The sequence below is a fragment of the Macaca mulatta genome, chromosome 7, assembly GCF_049350105.2.
Source record: "Macaca mulatta isolate MMU2019108-1 chromosome 7, T2T-MMU8v2.0, whole genome shotgun sequence".
In the NCBI taxonomy this organism is placed as follows: domain Eukaryota; kingdom Metazoa; phylum Chordata; class Mammalia; order Primates; family Cercopithecidae; genus Macaca; species Macaca mulatta.
The window spans coordinates 14,359,866-14,382,081 of NC_133412.1; the positions used below are offsets into that span (position 1 = coordinate 14,359,866).

The window sequence follows — 22,216 nt, forward strand, 5'->3', positions numbered from 1 at the left end:
AACTTGGGTGCACTGTCTCTGTAGGATGATATCCTTTACAGCCCATTTTTATTACCAAACCCAGGCCTTTACAAAATCCCATAAGACAGATTGTAATAGGCAAGCAGTAAAATGAGTAAACACCTGAGAGGTGGGCTTCATCCGTCTCCCCAACCCCCGGAGGTATGAAGAGGGGACATATCTTTGTCATGAACGAAAGGCAGACGTTTTAGAATCTGTAGTTTCAAGGCGGCTGCATACATAATATTATATCACTTTTTTTGTGTGTGGCTGGGTTTCATTCTGTTGCTTACGCTGGAGTGCAGTGGTTCCATCCTAGCTCACTGCAACCTCAAACTCCTGGGCTCAAATGATCTTCCCACCTTGGCCTTCTGAGTAGCGGGGACCACCGGGCATGGGTGCACCACACCCGGCTAAATTTTTATTGGTTTGTAGAGATGGGATCTCATTATGTTGCCCAGGCTGGTGTCAAACTCCCAAGCGATCCTCCCGCCTCAGCTTATGTCACTTTTAAAAGTAAAATTTGCCTCTGATTCTGTAACACACATCTTTGAAAGAAGTCCCCCATCTCCTAAGTGTGAGCTTTATCGCTATGTTTTCAAATAAGAAGACCTTCAGTCAGAAACTGGTATGAGCAAGCAGTGTCTTTGTATGTGAGCACTTCCAGTTTCTATTCCATGATCAAATATATTATTTGCAGCACAACTGGAGGAGCTCTTGAAGGTGGCAAGTGGAGGTGCCCAAGGGCCTAATTGAGCACACTAAGGGCTTCTTGGCGTGGAGGAGTTTTTTCATGGTTATGAATAAACCGTCAGCCTGGGTATTATTGCTTGCTGTTTCTTTCTTTATCTTTGAAGTCAAATAAAAACAGTTGTAATGGCAGGCTTACTTTTATGATATCATAATCTCCATGTGCTAGCAAAAGCAATGTACTTCTCTAGGATTTCCCTAAGTTTTTGTCTGTTTGTTTGTTCGTTTTGCCACTGGGTACTTTCCAGCAAAGGCACACACATTTCCAAGAGATTCTTTCTTCAATCTTCACGGAATTTCTTAGCTTGAGAAGTTAGGCAGAGCCATCAACCAACGGAAGAGGGTAATGGTATACACAAAGTTTTTTGCTAGTTGAATTTCTAAAAATATATAGACAGACAGATTTATTTTGTTAAAATTATTGTGAATTTTTTTAGGGGGGATTTTTCTAAGGGGCATTTTGAAAATAGGTAGTTAGAAACTAAAAATTTGAGGCTAATTATGAATATTTAGCCCCAGACGAAGCAAATTCAGAATGCTTAATTCTGACTATGGAAACCGTTTATCAAATCACTCAATTTTTTTAAATGCCACTTTGGACTTTGTTTAAATATTTTCCTCAGCGTAATCAATTAGTGCGAGTTTGTTACCTTTTCCCCTAAAGCTGGTGGTGCAAAGGAATTTGAGAGATTGTTTGAACTGTTACAGTTGGAGTGGAACTTGTTCTTCCAAGAAAACTGAGGGTGAATGATTTTTGTCATATTGAGACTAAGACTTCACAATTGCTACAGTTGGCCTTTGTGGAGGTAGGTTTTTTTCCACCTCTGGGCCTTTTGAGGTATTCAGAATAGGTGACAATAGCTTGCAGTTGAGAACATATGTAGAAAGACCCCTGTGGCTTATTGGGAAAAGTTGCTCCACGCTGGTTGGGTGTTTGGGAAAAAAAATACAACCAGAGTTCTTTTATGTTCTGCTAGTTAATGAATGCATGAATGTCAAAATGGGCCAATGGCCCATTCAGGGGGCAAAGCCTCAGCAGCCCCCTTCTTTAAGAACACATCCTGAGATGCAAAATACATTTGCTTAACAAATTAAAATAATGAGATAATTCAATTAGCTTCTTTTTTAAAAAAGAAAGAAAAAAGGGTACATCGGGGATTATTGTAATACAAGAACAGGTCACACTGCACAAAAGGGAACAAACCAGTTTGAAATAATGTTAAAGAGACTAATAATGGAGAAATGCATATTGAATCATGCACTTGTAAAGAAATTTACATGAAATAATAATTTAGACTGCATCTACTTTCAGGGAGCTAGAGCCAACATTTCACTTTGAAAGTTGAAATTAATTAAATGACAGAAAAATATAGTGGGGCATCTCCAGTTCCAAGGACTTCCTCATGCCTGTTAGTGCATGTAAGAAAAGAAATCTAAATTAACATGTCGCTAGTTAGGGGTCTCTATTCTTGGTTTCTGAGCTCAGAATTACAGCTGAGTAAATCTTTCAGCTCATTAAAGATTGGAAAGTAAAAGTTTTACAGGACCATTCTCATCAAAGTTACTGAACCTCTTCTCTGCAGTGGGGTGAAGTGTGGATGAAGAAGGAAAACATTTTCAAAGAGCAAGCAGAGGAGAATTTCCTAAAGCTACCAGGGAGGTGCAGAAAAGGCAGGGGAGAGGCACCGAGAGAAAGATGGGAGACAAAGCCAGTGGGAGAAAGTAATGAAAGGGGCATGTTGTGAAGGTCAGGAGAGAAATAAAGCACTTAGTGAAAAGCAAAAGCAACGAGAAAGGGGAAAAGAGAGGAAAGAATGACCCATGAGGCTGGGACAGGGCATTGCTCTGACTAAATGTCCTTGAGCAGAACCAAAAGCCAGGAGCATGGGAAAGGAGGTGATCCATCCTGCAACGCGTCCCTCTCATTTGAAAAACGGGGAAACAGAAGGTCCAGGGAACTGAATGGACTTAACTGAGGTTCAGCCAGTACAGAGGATCACGGAGCGTGAATGCAGACTTCCCAACTCCCCCAGCTTAGGCTATTTGAGTCCTCTCTCCCCACCCGAGGACAGGCAGTCATTAAAAATTGGAGTTGGACAGAGAATTCTGCACAAAGCCTTGCATACATTCAACCAGATGAAAGCACTCTCGAGGTGAGTACAAGCCCTTACCGTTGGTTCGCAGCACAGCAGAGTTACAACAAGTGCCCAGAAATAACCGGCCACCCACAACTCTCAGTCTGTGGCCATGGTGCATGCTGGGTTCTGTCCTGGCCAGGGAGGTGGGAGATAAGGCATCAAGGGCTGCTGACACTCCCCACGTGAGATTCGACTCATGAAACACAGGTGTAAGGCTTTCTATATTTGGAAAGGTTGGGGTAGCACGGAGCTTTCAAAACAAGAAAAGAAAACAGCACTTGCCTTCTCCGTATTTCTCCCCTGTGACTGAGCGTATTGATGGTGGAGACTGTGAGATCTCTATGCAACTGGTAAAGGTGATCGTCATTTTGGCAAAGTCATTGTAATGTGGAAAAATCGCAGAGTCGGCGGCTTGGAAGGCTTGGGTCCTTGTCTCAGCTTGACCTTCAGCTAGTAACTCCCCTTTCTGGGTCTGTTTCCTCATCTATAAACGGAGCAGCTGCATTCTCTAAGGTTCTACTGTTCTCTGACATGGGTTTTGATGACAGAGAGGTTGAAAACACACGTAGCTGTTTGCTTGGAAAGCAGCTGTTGAAGTGTTTATTTTCGACCAAGAAAGACCAAGCATGGAGGAAGACAGAGGGAGCGAACCAAACAGGTGAACTGGTCAGGAGAAGGCAGCTGGCCTGTCATCCGCAGCTACACTGCCTTTCTTAGTTGCTACTCTAACCAAACCAACCTTCATTTAAAAATGAGAAACCCCTCCCCTCACACTCACTCGACTTCCAAATTAAAAACATTTTACAGGTTAGTAAATCTCCAGCTGAGGTGATGTAGCAAAGAACAGCTGTGAAGTAATTTTGATAATGATGAGAATAATAACCACATGGCAAGGTTCAGGGCTTTGCTGTTGCAGCTTCAGTGCTCCTGAATAGATAAAAGTGATTAAATACTCCTGATTATCCCTGACCAATATGTAATGGATTTACAGCCCTTTCAATTAGTCAGTATTTGCTTAGGACTCATTATTTTGTCTTTGGTTAAGTAATCAGCCCAGAGACCGCATGTTCTGTCTAATTCCTCTGAGCCGAGTCAGTACAGGGCCCTGACCTTTGAAATGGCCATAGCTGCAAGGCAAGAATAACCACTACCACGGCAGCCTCGTTGGTTCTCCCAGCTAATCCTGACACCACAGGCCGGATCGATACACCTTAGTTTGCTACTAATGTCCTTACATCAAAATGGCCGATTTAGGAATGTGAATCTATCACTTTTCCCTCCCCACCACCGCTCCACCCCTTGCCCTTTGCAGCTCTGCAAGAAGAGCAGATCAGCCACCACCACCATAAATAAAAGTGGAACCTTGTCCTGGACCCATGACACTGTAACTAATGTCATTCAGCATGGCAACACACAAGTTGGATAATCAAAGAAGACCTTCAGCTTTCAATGTGTTACTCTATTTTTAAGTATTAGCCTAAATGAATGGCCTGAAAACAATATTATAGCAAGAAGCATCCTCTGAAATTTTTACTGGTTTCCCAGAATTTCCAAATGAACAGTAAAATATAAGCATGCCTAGTTTCTCTGTAAAAACATATTGTATTTTTTTGGTCATGAGAGTCTTAGAGTCAACAGTATGTATCCACACATACAAGGATCGCAAACAGGAAGATAAAGCTAAATTGTTACTTTTAAAATGTTGCACATAGTAAAACCGTTTCCAGAAGTGAATATGGTTAGCTTTTAAGATAATGGACTTGAGCAGCTAAAAAAGAATCTTTAATGTCCACCTTGCAAACAAAGGCATTATAGCACCTATAACCCTTCTGAATTTGTCATATAAATACATGATATATTTGTAAACTGCTTCAGCAATTAAAGCTGCACCTGATACTGTGAGCTTGGACATGCACGTGGCAAGGTGCTTTTTTTTTTTTTTTTTTTTTTTGCCTCCTAGAGGAGACGGCTTTCGTTAATAGTGTAATCAGCAATGTTTATGGATTTGTAAGCTCCTTACAGCCATTTCCCTTGGTTGCTTTGCATTATCTGAAGTTGCTCTCACACTTTTAGCATAAATAACAAATTTACTTATATATGCTGTTTAGGGTCTTAGATCATTTTAAATAAAGTCCATTCCCGGCTTCTTAAAAACCTGCTACTTTCTAGAGGGTGTTCTTTGGATGGTAATCGTTGATTTAAAAAAAAAAAAACTTAACTACTCTGTTAGTCATCAGATTTCAAGAATAAGAAAATAGGCACCTTAGTTTAAAAAAAAATCTGTGTGAGACCGTATAACTTGCTAGCAAAACAACAAACACTATTTTTTTTTCTCTTTCATCTTGACTTACTGTGAGATGCTGGAAGAGCCATGCTCTCATGATATTTGTTGCTACTTTGGGGAAAATGCCTCTTTTCTTCTGGCGTTTTTTGTCCTTATCCGGATCATCATCGTCACCTGTACCAGGTGAAGCTACACTGTTGTCTAAACCATCCCCTAGTAGAAAGAAATAAAAATACATTAGAGAAAACATCGCAAGGGTGCCAACCACAAGTGCAGCTAATGATGAGCTCAGCTAAGCTTGTTGAAAGAAATCCATTAAGCGGGTATATTCTCTTTCATTAAAGTATAATTGGAGACACAAATATGTAAAAGACAAAATTAAACCAGGCCTCTTCAAATGTTAATTTTGTGTGTCTCACACTTGCCCATATCATTAATTCAATTATAATTGTGCACTTGACACAGTGCAGTAGCTCTTTGTCAATTATGGAATCCAATGTGGGAAAACGCCATCAGAAAACCCATTCAGTGGAAACGCATCCCCATGCCCAGAGTGAACACATACTGTAGGGTAATCAAGTTAAATGTTCTGTAGTCTATATATTCTAGGCTGCCTGCATAGGTGACAGTAACTGTGTCACTGTTCATTGCACATAACGCACTGCCTGCTCTGCCCCTCCTAGAGCTGTCACCTCCTAAGCACGCACATTCGCGCACTTCTCATATGACCCTGCACTCGGCATTTGCATGACATGAAAACTTTTTAGCTCTCTGCACCACTGATCATTATCATGGAAAAAAAAAAAGATACACATCAAGGTACGGTGCTCACTTAATCAGAAGTTTCTATCAACATCTTTCTCTTCTGTGCTTTTCTCTGGCATTAATTGTGCATTAGCAAAAATCATTTACTTTTAACAGTCATAGTTATTTTTTCTTGCCCTCCGGCAAAAATGCCTTGAAAGCCTGCCTGGAGGGCATCTAAATTATGTATCTGAAAAACTCTTCTGGCAAGGCATTGCAGGACCCCTACTTTCTTAAAATTCATACGAGCACGTCTTCCTGTTTTGGGGAAGGCATCAATCAAGAGCAGCAATATATGCCATATCCCTACATTAATATTTGAACTAATAACTTTAAAAAAAGGAAAGAAACAAGATCCGACTTGTGGCATAATCAAATGCAAAATAAATGAAGAATACGGGGACAGCACTGGGGCTTTCTAGATGGCTGTGTTTTCCTTGCACATCATTAGCCTGAAGCCACACGAAAGAGGAAAACAGAGAAGTGGAGAGTTTATGCTCCCTGCTGGTGTTTAAGAAGCCAGGGTCCTGGAAGGACATCTGGGAATTGCACTGAGATGGGGGTTTTTGTAATTTAAGAATAGACATTCATTAGCAGTAAATGCCATAAATCCCATGCTAAGTAAAAACCTTGTCCAAGAAAGCCTAAAACAATAAACTCTGTGCTCAATGTAGCCTGAGCTGGATGCTCTGTAGCTTTCTGAGGAATACTAGAGAGCCACCAGCTCCTTCCCAGACGTGCTCCCTCCTCTCGGACTGTGCTACAGCACAGCCATCCCGCCCACTGGGCCACTTGCCTTCTAACTTCTGGGTCTGCTCTGTGGGCTTCCCTGTACCTGTTCTTTTCCTTTCTTGCCAAGAAACCCTCAACCTTCTTTGACCAGAGAAGCAGAAAAGCCACAGCAAAGAGCTGGCAGATTAATTTTATTGACATTTCCATTTTCACTGCAATGCGATCCCCTCCATCACATGGAAGAGATGACCCTCACTATTTACAGACTGACAGGCCACTTCATTACAACCACCCTGCCCCAAGGCAAAGCAGCTCCCTTCCATCTGCCCAAACACTAGAGCATGACCCCGAAGTTGCTGTTCTCTTTTTCTTTGCCTTCTGTTATGATAAAAATAAAAGGGGGGGACCCCATATAGTCAAAGAACGAATCAGTAGACAGCGAAACAAAAGGCGTTTGACTCTTTCTATACTGGATATACAGAGTCTAGTTTTCATCTGGCATCCTCCCTGCACACCCATGTACACCAGGGTGTCGCCTGGACAAGGAGACACACACACATACAAGCACACCCAAGCTCATGCAGGGACACGTGCACACGCTTTCCACCATGCCAAGGAACTGCTGCAAGGCAAATTCTCACCCACACTAATGGCTTCTGACTGCTCCTTGGCAACCCTAGCATTTTAACCTGGGTGGATGTGCTCTCCAAAATACAGACACTGGCGCGATCTCATCAGCTGTTCATGTGACACAGGTGGAGAGTGGCTATTAGGAGCCAGGCAGTGGGCCTTGGGGATCTGAGGTGCTGTTCTGTAGCCTGAGGCGATTTTGAAAAGCAGTACCCGGAGATGAGGGAAAAAAATCCACACTGCAAGTGCAAGTTTGAAGTCAGTCAGTCTGTCTGTCTACCTACCATGGATAAAGATATCTTTGTCTGTTAATATGAAATCTATGTAGGCTATCTGAATGTACATTTCAGATAATGTATGTATGGAATAGCTCTTCCTTCAATGTCTTCCAAATATAAAAACACACTCTGTAAACAATGCCTGTGTGTATATATTTCTTTCTAAGCACATATGGTTTCTGTGTATATGTTTAAGCTGAAATTGTCAGGATTTTGTTAAAATCTCATTTAGCTTTTTTTGATAGATTTTTGAATGCACTTATTTTAAAAGGTTAATGGCTTAATTGAAGGAAGTTCAACGAAAAAACTCATTTGCCTTTTTAACCCAATCAATGACCTTAAAAATGAGAGACAGCATTTCCATAGCGCATTTTTTCTTTCTTAAAAGCAAAGAGGGCTGGTAACACCTTCAAACTATATGATTCACTATATGTAGCTCAAAAAAAAAATATAGCTAGATTGAGCATCCTTTGATGACTGACTTAAACTGGACAAGACAGGAGTATCACATAAATTTTAATATAAAGCAACCCGTTGTATATAAATGTAAAATATTTGAATTTAGATCCAGTGTAACAAATAATTATAAACAATAATGTGTCTAGTTTTGTATTAATGACTAGATACTAGACACAAAATTTTAAACTAATATATGTTTATACCTCTATAAAAAGAGGAATTTTCCTCTCCCAAACACAACAATAAACACAATTGTTTTTTCCTCCAGTGGACTGTGGACCAACTCCAGCACAGAGAACCAACAACAGCATAAAGAAAATTTTTGAAAGACAACTGTGTGAACTGCAACCTAAAATAAAATGTTGCAGCTGATGCTAGAGTTAGTAACTCAACATGGATATTGGTGTTTTTTTCTTTTAAGGCTGTGTGTGTGTGTGTGTGTGTGGTTGTGTGTATAAGATAGTTGGCAATCCTTGGCACATGTGCCAAATGAGTTTATGTGCTGGAAAAAGGTATGTATACCAGCACAAATGCACGTGCCAAATGAGGTAAGGAGATAGCATCTGAAGTTAGGATTCAAAATTGTGGAATCCTTGAGGGCAGGAACTGTTTATGGCTTATCTTTTGATTATGAGAAGATACCTCCATGCCTGACTCAGAGCAGATAACCAGTGATTGTCAGTTGGGTGAGTAAATGACTGAGCTTATCAATGAGCTTTTGCAAGTGCCCTCCCCACTTTTTACCAACCCCCATGGTGGGGCAACTGTACACATTATATATCTAAAGGGTGAAGGTCTTGTTCCTTTGGAACAGCTGAGTGAGTTACCTGTGTGCACACAGTAACTTCTAAACATGCCGGGAACAGAGCTTCTTTGAAGAGCTCAGTACCCACAGGGCTTTTCTGCAGAGCTAAACCAAAGGCCATTCCACCAGCACTGACGCCTCTGATGATGAAGAGCTACATAAAGAAATACTGGGCATGCTCCTTTTGAAAGGTTGCTAATCCCTTGACCAAGGGCATAGTCTAAGTTTTGGGTAAATAAATGTGCATTAGTGAAACATATTGTGTGTGACCATGGAAAGGAAGACTCAAGGCCTGTGGACAGATAAGTCGGAAGTGGATTAAATGATCAGAGGAGATTGTTAAAAACACAGGTCCCCAGGCCTCATCCCAGACCTACTGATTCAAAATGTCCTAGGGCTGGCAAAAGGAATTTGTAATTTCGACAATTCCTCGTGTTTGCTTAGGCAATCAGCATAGCACTGGTGCTTTAAACTGGCTTTGGGAAGCCACTGACTAGATTATCTAAATAGAAATGAGATGCAGCCTCAGGAAGAGGTAGGTAGTTAAAATTCTACTTTACTCCCATGAATGAGGTTAGCGGTCATGGTGAGTAACTGCAATCTGGCCTGGGCCTTATTCACTGTGTTCTAAATCCCCATCCTAGTCTTCTGGTAGTAAGTGTTAAACAGAGAGAAAGAAGCTATAGAACATTGGCTCTTTGCATTGGCACTAGCTGAAAAATTGTGAGAAATGCAAATTCTCAGTCTTAGCTGAGACCCACTGAATCTGAAACTCTAGGAGCGGGGCCCTGTTAATAATCCCTGCAAGGGGGTCTCATGCCCACTCCAGCTCGAGGACCACTGCCATAAAGCACAGAGAGCATCCCCTTGGTTTGCTGTCCTCCTTTGTTGTTGTCTGAAGGCCTGAATCTAATCCCTGGGTCCTCCTCCTGTCTTAAGACTGAAGCATTTTGAGAGCATCTCTAGCTGGATTTATACCTATGCTCTCAAGGAAGTCACACATGCTTTCCTTAGCTGAGCAGATTATGCTCAGAGCAGGACACTGCTCTGGTGGGTAGCTCCAGCACACACCTACTTAAAAGAGCAATAATGAGAGTGTCTAACTGCAGGAAGTTAAATCCTGGGATACCATCGGCATCTGGGTGCAGGCAAGTACCCATATGCATAGCTGGGTATCCACTGAATCAAGGAAGGACATCGGCACACTGTGAGAGGATCCTCAGATGATTGATACTAAATTCTATCAAGACTGGGTGCCGTGGCTCACACCTGTAATCCCAACAATTTGGGAGGCTGAGGTAGGTGAATTACCTGAGCCCAGGAGTTCGAGACCAGCCTGGGCAATATAAGTGAAACCCCGTCTCTACAAAAAATACAAAAATCAGTCAAATGTAGTGGTGCACACCTGTAATCCCAGGTCTTCACCTAGGATTACGAAAAGATTTTTAAAAAAAGATTTAAAAAAAGAAAAGAAAATTCTCATTCATAAAATTCATGGTCATAAAAACTACCTAGGCCGGGCGCGGTGGCTCACGCCTGTAATCCCAGCACTTTGGGAGGCCGAGGTGGGTGGATGACAAGTTCAGGCGATCTAGAGCACCCTGGCGAACAACGGTGAAACCCCGTCTCTACTAAAAATACAAAAAAAAAATTAGCTGGGTGCGGTGGCAGGCGCCTGTAGTCCCAGCCTCTCTGGAGGCTGAGGCAGGAGAATGGTGCGAACCCGGGAGGCGACAGAGGTTGCCGTGAGCAGAGATCGCGCCACTGCACTCCAGCCTAGGAGACAGAGCGAGACTCTGTCTCAAAACAACAACAACAACAACAACAACAACAACAACAACAAAACTACCTAGGCAGGCTTGGCATGGTGGCTCATGCCTGTAATCCCAGCACTTTGGGAGGCCTGTTTGGGAGGATTGCTAGAGCTCGGGAATTTGAGACCAACCTGGGCAACATAGTGAGACCCTCTCTCTACAAAAAATGAGCCAGGCATGGTGGTGAACACCGCAGCTTGGGGTGGGAGGACGGCTTGATCCCAAGAGTTCGAGGCTGCAGTGGGCAGTGATTACACCACTGTACTCTCGCCTGGGCAGCAGAGTGAGACCCTATCTCAAAAAGAAAGGAAAAAAAAATCAACCATCCAGGCAAAAAGATGCTACTTCATTGTTTGGCATGTTACTTTATTCCATTTAACCAACAATCTATCGATATTTTGAATATCAAGCACATGATTTGGAATGAAAAAATGATAAAAGCAATGACGATGTGCTATGATGAGTCTGATACCACAGAGATGTGGCCTTCTTTCTCCTCGTCCTATCAGAAAAACAGTGCAACAACCAAGACAGTCCTAGTCCATCTTCCTCCACTTACCCCATCCCCGCCAAAACTGACATTTACCATTGAGGAAACTGAAGCCAGGAGATTAAATCCTTGCCCAAGATGCCACAGCTACACATCCTCAAGGACAAACTGGAGTCCAGGCATGGCAACTTCAAGTCAGTGCTACCGCCACTGGTATTCTCACATTAACATTGTCAATTATCTTTTACTTTTCAAAGCATCACCTTGTCTGAACACTGTTATCAATGGCAGATCCAAACAATGTTTGATTCTACAGGAAAAGGTCTAAGAACAGAGAACAGATTAGTTCTGGGGCCCTGGGGTTGGGACTGAGGTAGACCTGGTCCAAGTTGGCTTCAAATAGAAACGTGCAAACTCTTCTCCAGAAGTCAGCCAGTTCCTACAAGAGCTTTAATTATATTCAGTACAGCAAGAGTTCTTGAGACCCAGAAGTTTCATAACTGGTTTAACACAGTCCAAGTGAAGACTCTGACATGGACAGCACTGGACTGACCCTCAGAACCCAGAGATGCTACCAATATTTGAAGCCTACTGTCCATGAAGTAGGATCTCATGGACTTTGATGTCCTCACTGTACAGTACAGTTAAACATTTCATAGAACTGGGATTACAATGGTATATTCACATCCTTTAAAGTCACTTTTTAAAAGATAGAACAATGTTTCTGTGACATTTGGCACACTGTCAAACGAATACCTAAAACTGACTTCTCAGCCTTGTCTCTTCAGAGAAATAAAACAAATTAATATGTATTGGGTTAACAGTACTTGTACTTTTTTTAGGGAACTTGCGGTACATTATTTAATTGTCACATTTCTCCCTGGTTCTAGACCAGGTTTAATCGTTAAATATGTTCATACAAAATATATGTTAAGTAAATAAAGAATGATAACTCATCTGGAGGAACAAGACCTTTTTTCTGTCTCTTTTTGTAGCAACAGAAATTTACCATATTCACTAACATTTTAATTTTGCACAATGTAAGTTCGCTAATTTTATACATACACAAATATAGGTAGACAGATACCAATATTGATATCTTGCAGACAACCCATTGCCAGGAAGTAGGTATATTTATGAATATAAAGATATTTATATGTGTTATATGCCATTTTAAACCTAAATTTATATAAATTAAATTGTCACTGTTTAAAATGCTTCATCGATTTGTGCACAATTATTGAAATATATTTGTAGATGAACGTAATGTTTTTGCCTATAGTCAGATACATATATACATATACATATGCAAATTTCTATAGTTTATAGGAGTTTTCAGTACCAGTTCTCTCTCTAGAACACCGTTCTCTCTTTTTTTTTTTTTTTTTTTTTTTGAGATAGAGTCTCGCGCTGTTGCCAGGCTGGAGTGCAGTGATGCAATCTCGGCTCACTGCAACCTCCACCTCCCTGGTTCAAGCGATTCTCCTGCTTCAGCCTCCCGAGTAGCTAAGAATACAGGCGCCCACCACCACACCCTGTTAATTTTTGTATTTTTAGTAGAGACGAGGTTTCACCATGTTGGCCAGGATGGTCACCATCTCTTGACCTCGTGATCTGCTCACCTCGGTCTCCCAAAGTGTTGGTATTACAGGCATGAGCCACCGCGCCTGGCCCATCTCTTCTTCATCCACACTGTTGTCACTTTCATTATGATCATTACCACAAGTAACTTCCATTGGGCACTTGTAATGTTCCAGTCGTTATTTAATCTTCACAACAAACGAATAAAATAACTACTATCATCTCCATTGTACAGATAAGAAAACTGAGACTCAAAGAGATTAGATAACTTGTCAAAGGCCACACAGAAAGTGGCAGAGTAGCACTTGTCCTCCAAAGCCCATGCTCACCTCCTCTACATTCCTCTCCTCAAGCTGCTGGGAGAAGAAGATGTGAAGGGTGAAGCTAAATTCTGGATTTGCCCTCACTGGCTAAGGAAATAAATGCCAAGAGAGAGGCCCTGTATGTTCACATTTATGTCCCAGAGAGACACTGGATGACAGTACATTTAAAATTAAATATGAACCAAGAAACAAGCGTCTCATAATTTTTACACAGATGAGTATATCCAGTATGAGCCTACCCTTTATCTACAGGCTTATGATTATTTCCTGTGGATCTAAAGCTCAAGTTAAATATGATTTTGAAGCAGAAACATCTGCTGAATTTTAAAGACTTTTCTGAACCAAGGGATCTTTCAAGATTCCATACCTGTAATCCTTCCTATTGGCCTTGAATGCCCTTTCTCTTCATTTTTCCTTCCTCCTTTCCCATTCTTCTTTACTAGCAAACTCCTATTCAACCTTTAAAACTCAGAGAAAAAGGAATCTCCTTCATAAAGCTTTCCCCAGCTGCCATTAACAGAGCTAGTGTACTATGCTCCCTACTTCTTCAGCAGTTTGCTCTTACCTTTGTTATTTACTTTTCTTCTTGCACTTTATCTGTTTACTAGTTTGTCTGTCTGTGAGCTTTTACTAGTTTGTCTGTCTGTGAGCTTTTGCATTTCTGATTCCCAAGCCCTGAGAAAGAGTAAACACTCAAATGCTAGTGAAATGCACAGATTGATAGCAAAAGCCTCTAGATATATTAATTAGAACCTGAGGAGAACAAACCTGCTTTGAAGAAAGTGCTCAGGAAAGAGATCCCCTGGCTTCTAGTAGTCACCAAGCCTTAGGTTCCCTCCCTCCACTCTCCCTGCCCTATGGACACTAGGTTATATCCCACCCAGTGTTTCACTCTGCGCATATACGCAGAGAAGATGTGAGACACACGTCATATACTGCTTATAAAAATGGTGCTCCATCTCAACTCTGCCCTATGCCAACATGGAAGAGAGAGTGCTAGGAGAGAGGGGACTGCCCACTACCCAGCTTGTTTGGGTTATTCAGAAACATTACAGTTAAAAATGAAGAATAATGTAGTAATGGAACTGCAACACAGTATTTTTATAGACTAATTTTCCGTCATCACTTCTTTACGCCTTTTTCCTCTTAAATATAGTACTTTGAAAACAGGATTACACCATACTAAGAGCCAAAAGGTATTTTCTTTCAGCGGTTGTCAGGGACTACCTTCCAGGGGTTTAATTTAGGGCATCCCACTGAGAAACCTGCATCAGGATTTCAAATGAGATTTAAAAAAAAAAAGAAGAAGAAGAAGAAGCTTTTGCCTAATTCTGCTTTAGAATACAGCCTTGCAAAACTTGCTTTCTAAAAACCATCAGCAAAGTAAATTTTTTTTCTACATGCAATTTACCTTTTTTCCACATCAGATCAGCTGGGGGGAGGGGGCTGTAGACCCAGAAACATGGGGAGGATGAGGGGCCAGCAGTGAGACCTGCTAATTACTGATCTCTTTTACTCTCCTGCTGTGCTTAACTGTCTGGACATGTTAAAGTGAAATTTTTCTGTGATTTTTCAAGTGACTAGTTCATGGCCCACTAGCATGGAGGGAAGCAGAAGAGATGAAATGCTTTCGTTTACAGGCAACATTTACTAACTGTGTGGGTTTTCCGACATTAAAGAGAGGACAGTGACCCAGGCCACCTTTTTCACACTCAAAAGAGCACTGAAAAAACAAGTCTTCATCGGCTTACCTCAGGCTTCCCTGGTCCTGAACACCCTCCCCCCGGGGTATGAGCAGAAAGGGAAAAAAAGAGGGGATTTTATGCTCCTTTCTCTTCAACTTTTCAGGCGGTATAAGCAGCATTTAGCAAATTCAGCCCCAAATGGCTCCAAATGCTCAGAGCTGCAGGGGCTCATTCTTTGTTATCCTCCCTCTATTTACACAGGATTTACGCAGGCTCTCCACTGAAGAGACCGAAAGCACTTCCATTCTCACTGGCTTGGCCAGCCCAGACTGTGGCCGCTGCAGCTCCACTCTGCCCTGTGATGGGAGATTTCTACAACCTGGAGAAGGCAACAAACTGTTCACTAACTCAGGGATCCTGAGACAACCTGGCTGGTACAGGCAGCTGCAAAGCAGACAGGCCTGCAGAGATGAGCTAACCTTCCAGAAGAGAAAGGAAAACCCAGCCAAGGCTGTGCAAATGTGCGTCCAGAGACAAATAACATGCACTTTAAAATATGCATCTATATGATATAATGGAAAGTGGTGGGTGAAAAAAAAAATTCAGACTGCAGCTTGGATGAAAACCACTTCACCCACTGGTTGGAAAAATAAAGTGTAAAAACAGACAGATGGACACATATGTAAATGTGGCTGTGTTTTAGGCTTTAGCTGGCAATGTGAGTGTCGTAGTATAGTTTTGCACGCCTGTATTTTCCATATCATGTTGAATCCTGTTAACTGTTGAACAGAAACATCCTCATACTGGTCCTTGACCAAATCAGTCCCCTCAATTTACCCGTTAGGAACCATAAAATGGCTTTGTTTATTGACTGGAACACTCTAATCCTTTATAGCAGAAGAGAATGAAAGCTTCCAACACTTTTAGCCTATTCTTCACTAAATGTGGTTATTCTCATTAAAAAAAAAATAATATATATATATATATAATTCATTGTCATTTGAAATAGATATATATATAGCTTACCAATTTTAAAATATTTTAAGAAAGGATATCTATTCTCCTAAGTCTCCCATTGAATTCTCTAAAGGATACTGACTGACTCTAGTAGAAAAGCATATTCCTCTGCCATTATAATTCAGCAGATTGCTTAATCTCTGTGGTGCAGGATAAAAGAATGTACTTGTTACTCAGTTACCTGATAAGCACATATAAAAGTACAGAGTATGTTCTGAAGTTATTCACAGTACATCATAATAAAGCTCTTCTGGGCACTCTAATGATTCATTTTTAGTGATCTCTCAAATGCCCCTTTCCACAGTTAACACTCAGATTTTATTAAGGTAGAAAGCAGGGACAAATGTCCACTCAAGTCCCAGCTCTCAAATTTGACTCTACTTGCACTACACTACCTACAGCTAAGGCTTTTTTAATGTTCTGTTCACCTCCCTAGAGTGGCATTTCAGCTAACAGAGTTCACAATCTTTCAGCCCTAAACACAGAAGGCTGCTATCTTCAAGTCATCCTAGGAATGTGCCAGATACCATCATTTCCCTCCTGTGATACAAAGAACCAGAAAGAGAGAGAGACCAAGAGAAGACCAACCTGATCAAGTTACCAAGAGCCCAGAATGCCCCTCTCAGGAGGTTAATCTTTGAACCGGTAAATGTTATAATTAGGAGCCTTGAAGTTGGGCTGAGGCTGGCCATTGAAATAAAGACCCTAAAAGAGAAAGTATGAATGGATCCCATCTCTTTCACCTAATAGTTTGACACAAGGGTCATGGTTTTTATGGAAAAGTATACAAAAATGAGTTGTTATGATATATGAGTCTCATTCCCACATCTCCTACAGAAGAAAAAAGGTGGTCGGAGAAATGTGTCTTCCCAATTTCACTTAGCTATGTTTCCGTACAAATTGTGAAAATTATGCAAATAACAATTTTGGCACCTTTGCTAGAGGAAAACATTATTAAATTATGCTCTAAGTATTTTGTCTGCTTTAGTAATTACTCTCATGTAACTGTAAATATAAATAGCTGTTATTCTGTTTAAATTTTTAATCATGCAAAATATTGTCACACAAAATGTCCTTCTGTTGCAGTCTAACTGGGATTTTCTTTTTTAAAATATCCATATTTAACTGAAGTGGACTATTTTTAGCGTTGTGAAGTGTTTTAGTAAAGATGGCTGGCTAACATCTCCGAATCCACAGGTCTTTCAAGTAAAGATATGGCCTTTATATTTGCAAAAAGAATTTCCTACAAAAGGCCATTTATATAAAACACATTTTTAACATTTTAAACTAAAACTAGCATATAATTAGTCTGCTTCCAAGAATGTATTAACTACATTAAACCTATATTATATGTTTTAGTGTAGATCAATAATAACTAAAGGATTTTCTAACTTATTGTCTCTTTTATCATACTTTAATATTAAATGAAACATTAAATGTCAACTAAATAATTACCAATAATAAAATTTGTTGCAAGAAATAACAAAAAAGCAAAGTTCTATCTGTAACAGAAATTATTTCATTCCATTTTTAAGAGTTTTTACTTCATTATCAAATTTGCTATCTAAAACAAAAATAAGACAATATATTTTTATAACATAAAATGGTTGAGCAATCTTAATTCTTAAGATGGTATTGCTCTGTGAATTTATATCAGCAGATATCATTTCAAAGAGCAGAACAACAAAAAATATGTTTTGAATATTTCTTCCACTTTGCCAGCTATTGTAAAATGAAAACAAAAGAATATTTTAATAAAAGTGCAACTTTGAAACTGGCATTGTTAAATAGTGCAAAAAAATCCCATAATAACTCTTTATCTTAAAAGATAGCCATCTCTATAATAATAATGTTAACTAAGATAACTAGCTAGAGATACATATCAACATGCCCTTTACGAAGTTTTTAGGAAGCTAGTGATAGTTACCTATAGAAAAAATGAACAATAGTATTATGGAGTTGATAACTGGTTTTAGGTGAAGACTTTTTAAACCATTAGCACATCAAATTTGGAAGACATCTGTTAACTATTAGAAAACTATATTTTGAACATTTTTTTCAAATAATATTTTTATACAATAGAGTTTCCTAATCAAACTTTGAATTTTTGTTTAAGAAGCTTATAAATTAAATTGCTAGCACTTTAAAGGTAGCAATGATGCATTCAGATATTCCATTTATGATGATTGCTTTAAATAAATGTAGTGTCATTATTTGAGACCAAGCAGATATGTTTTGTAATAGAATGCAAACGAATATCTGCTACATATACATTAATAGCCCTAGAGAAACAAATAATGTGGCTACTTAATAAGAATAATCTAAGATAGCACAAGTTTATCATCATTCATATAGCCTATTCAGTAAAGAACAGCAGACCCTGAGGCCCTATAAAGTACGTGGAAAATGGAAATGATGGGTGTGAGGTTTCTTTGGGGGTGATGAAAATGTCCTAAAATTGGCTCTGTTGATGATTGAACAACTTTGTGAATATATTAAAACCACTGAATTATAAGATTTTAGGGACGAATTGCGTAGTATGTGAATTATGTCTCAATAAAGTTGTGTTTTTGTTTTTGCTTTTTTGGAGACAGAGTCTCAAGGCTGGAGGGCAGTGGCTCAATCTCAACTCATTGCAACCTCTGCCTCCTGGGTTCAAGCGAGTCTTGTGCCTCAGCCTCCCGAGTAGTTGGGACTACAGGTGTGTACCACCATGCCTGGCTAATTTTTTGTATTTTTAGTACAGATGGGGCTTTACCATGTTGGTCATGCTGGTTTTGAACTCCTGAGCTGAGGCAATTCATGCACCTCGGCCTCCCAAAGTGCTGGGATTATAGCACCTGGCCTTTTTTTTTAAAAAAAAAAAAAGCAAAAACAGATTTTGACCTCCCACTACAAACAAGCATGCTGGAAGAAATATAAAAGCCTAGTAGTTGAACTTGAAAAGTATCCATAATCTTTTCTGAATTACTTCAAAACAATGTGATTTCAAGGCCACTTACTAATATTGTCTTAGCACCCTGCCTGTGGACAAACATATGTACTCGAAAACATTTGAGATAGATATTATGCTGTTTATATTACAAAGATAGGCATTATAGAATATATATTGACTTTCATACTAAAATTAATCCTTCTCCACTCTCAATTCTATTGCATCACAGCAGAACCCTAGCCCAAATATTTGCTCTTCCAAGGCTTACATTAACACTCAGAACTCCAGAATACTTCCACAAACAGATACACACACACACACCCCACGACTACATTTCTACCCAATTAATGAAAGCTTCTTCAAGTAAAAAACCATATCTCTTTTTCTCATATTCTTAAAACTTTGTATAAGTTATGGGTATAGTTTGTGCCTGGGCTTTTATTGAAGGAATGGATGGAGGGCTCTCTTATTTCTTGGAATACGCTTTTATGCCTTGTGGGTTTATATCTAAAATTTGGAAACAGAAACTATCTAGAATGTTTGTCTCTAAGAGTTGTAAATTGGCCATAGAGTTGACGTGTCATAAATTTCAAAGGCATTAACTTGTAAGATACACTCCATGGAAGAAGCAACTTTATTGAAACAGACAATAAACAATAGGGGCCCTACATTTGGAAGAGTATCCTACATACTTTTCTAAATATCTGATATTTTTCTATTTCTGTGGGCAGCTGTACTACTTTGTTTGTACACTGGAGACTGGCTTCCGATGCAGTCCTTGTCCCTCCACCCTGCCTCTCCACTTCCTCCTCACATAGACACAGAAGAACATACTCATGGGGGGAAATGGCGATGTGATGGAAGAAGCACAAGTTTTGGAATGAAACAGATCTTGTGTTGAATTTTCAGATCTAGTTCATATATATATATATATATATTTGGGGTTTTTTTTGAGATGGAGTTTCGCTCTTGTTGCCCAGGCTGCAGTGCAATGGCTTGACCTCGGCTCACCGCAACCTTTGACTCCCAGGTTCAAGGGATTCTCCTGCCTCAGCCTCCCGAGTAGCTGGGATTACAGGCATGTGCCACCACACCCGGCTAATTTTGTATTTTTAGTACAGATGGGGTTTCTCCATGTTGGTCTCGAACTCCCGACTTCGGTAGATCCACCCACTTCAGCCTCCCAAGGTGCTGGGATTACAGGCGTGAGCCACCGCGCCTGGCTTCTTATTTATATTTTTTAAGACTAGTCAAAGTGAAAGAGTGTGAGTGAAGAAGAAATGAAGAAACCTGTGACTGGTTTTAATCAATTAGTTGTAAACACCACTGCACTTGGACCAGCCCCAGATCTATTCCTTATTGGTTGAGTATGACTTCAGTCAAGAGATTAACCCTCTGAACCTCAATTTCCTCATCTGTGAAATGGGAAAAATTACATATACCTGACAGGTTAACCATACAAAATTAAATGAAATCATGAGAAAGAGCTATTACTTATTGTGTCTCCACTTTGTACCCAATGCTTTATACTTATTAACAAAGTTAAGGACTTCATACACAACATCTAGCCTCATGCAGTACCTGAAATAGCAAAGGTGCATCAATAAATGTTAGTTATTTCTTTTCTTAAAACGAACCAGTCTGAATGGATAAACAAACTGTGGTATATCCACATACTGAAATACTACTCAGCAATAGAAAGGAATAAACTACTGATACACCCAGCGTGGTACATTTTGAAATCATGCTAAATGGAGAAAGCCACACACAAAAGGTCACACACTGTATGATTTCAAATATATTAAACTGTAGAAAATGCAAACTTATACATAATGACCAAAAGCAGATCAGTGGTTACTTGAGGACACATATAGAGGGAGGGAGTGATTAAAAGGGGTATAAGGAAATTTTGGGGTAATGATGGAATGGTGTAGTATCATGATTATGGTGCTGGTCTCATAAGTGTATACAACTGCCAAAACTTATTAAATTGTATACTTTAAATGGGTGCAATTTTTGTATGTAAATTATACCTCAATAAAGTTCATAAAAATAATAAGCAAATCATAGTTAAATCATCAAAAACCTGTTATTTGGCATAAAACACATTTTGGTGGAAAGTATAGCATTCAATACAGAGATGCTGGAGTGGGAATTCTCCCAGTAATTGCAGCAAAGTTCTGAATGATTTGGGGCAGCTCTTGAAAGAAGCTGTGAGGAGAAGCTCAACATGATATTTATGAATGTGTTGACTGATACAATTTTCTTTAACTTCATAAAGATGTAAGGTGAGTAGTCAGAACGCACTTTGCAGATTTTACCAAAAAATATCTCCATTGTTCAAATCTCATTATAAGATATATGGTTAACGAAGAACTATCCAAGTTGCAAAAAAATAAAATACCGATAATAACTTGAAAGGTAATAAAAGTAATTCTTAATAAATTACTTTTTAAAACTTTCAGGAAATTCAGTCTTAACCCATTCCTACTAAGTAAAAGAAGATCTCACACCACACTGGAGATCTTAGACAATTTCAGAGGAAAACCACATCATTCATGAAAGACTGAGTACTCTCAAGATGAAGAATTAATGGAAAATATAGAAATAACATTAGCCCTTGCCAGCCAGCTCCATGCCTTCAGATAAACCCCTGAATCCACCATATAAAGATGAAACAGAAGTAACATTTGTGGAGCGTCTACTACATGCCAGTTTCGGCAGGCTTTATCTCAACCACAGGACAGTTCAGAGTTTGGTATTGTAATGCCTATTTAATATAAGCAGAAACTGAAGCTGGACAGGTTAAGAAACTCGCCTAAAGTCATGTGTCTAGTTGATAATGCAGCTGGGTCTTGAATTCTAAATCCTGAACTCAAGTTCATGCTCTCTACTCACCACACAGACTCTATTCCCATACAGAAATGGAACTCATATTTTTAAAGGGTAGGTGAGAGGCAGGGCAAACAATGCCTTAAGGCTTTGAACCTGGATAAGTAGTCACTTACTATTGGCCAATTATGGTCGAGTGATCCATCTGACTTTTGAGATGTGTGACATTTGGCACATATTAGATAATCAATAAAGGTTAGTTCCATTTCATTCTCTTTTTCCTTCCTTCTTTCCCATTCACATAAGAAAAATGAAAAGAGAGTCACCACTGGTTGAAAAATACATTTGCTTTATACAAATGTCTTCCTTATTCTTCCACAACTCATATCTCAAACGGCACAAAAGCAAAGGGTCAGGTGTGCTACTACTAAGTGGGAAACATTTTCATACCTGATTGCCATCCATCTTTTTCTCCTAGAAAGGTGAGGAGCTGAAAGCCATGTAATTATTAGTTTGCCACGACATATCCCCATTGTCTGTCATGAAGAAAGACAACTCGAAGGGCACCAATATGGCTTTATTCAGACCCTGTTAGCTAATACAACAGGAACTGTAAAGGTTTTTGTTTGAGAGGAAAAGTTGTTCAACCTTTTCCCAGG

The 22,216-nt window shown here is 39.7% G+C and overlaps 1 protein-coding gene across 22 annotated transcripts in view; it reads right to left on the minus strand.

Moving 5' to 3' along the window:
• MEIS2 (Meis homeobox 2) overlaps positions 1-22,216 on the minus strand; it is a 212,543-nt gene that overhangs the window by 141,391 nt on the left and 48,936 nt on the right. For all 22 annotated transcript variants that reach the window (XM_077938691.1, XM_015141832.3, XM_015141825.3 and 19 more), the window contains exon 8: positions 5,240-5,385. In XM_077938691.1, coding sequence (XP_077794817.1) covers positions 5,240-5,385 — 146 coding nt within the window. The remainder of the gene's footprint in view (positions 1-5,239; positions 5,386-22,216) is intronic.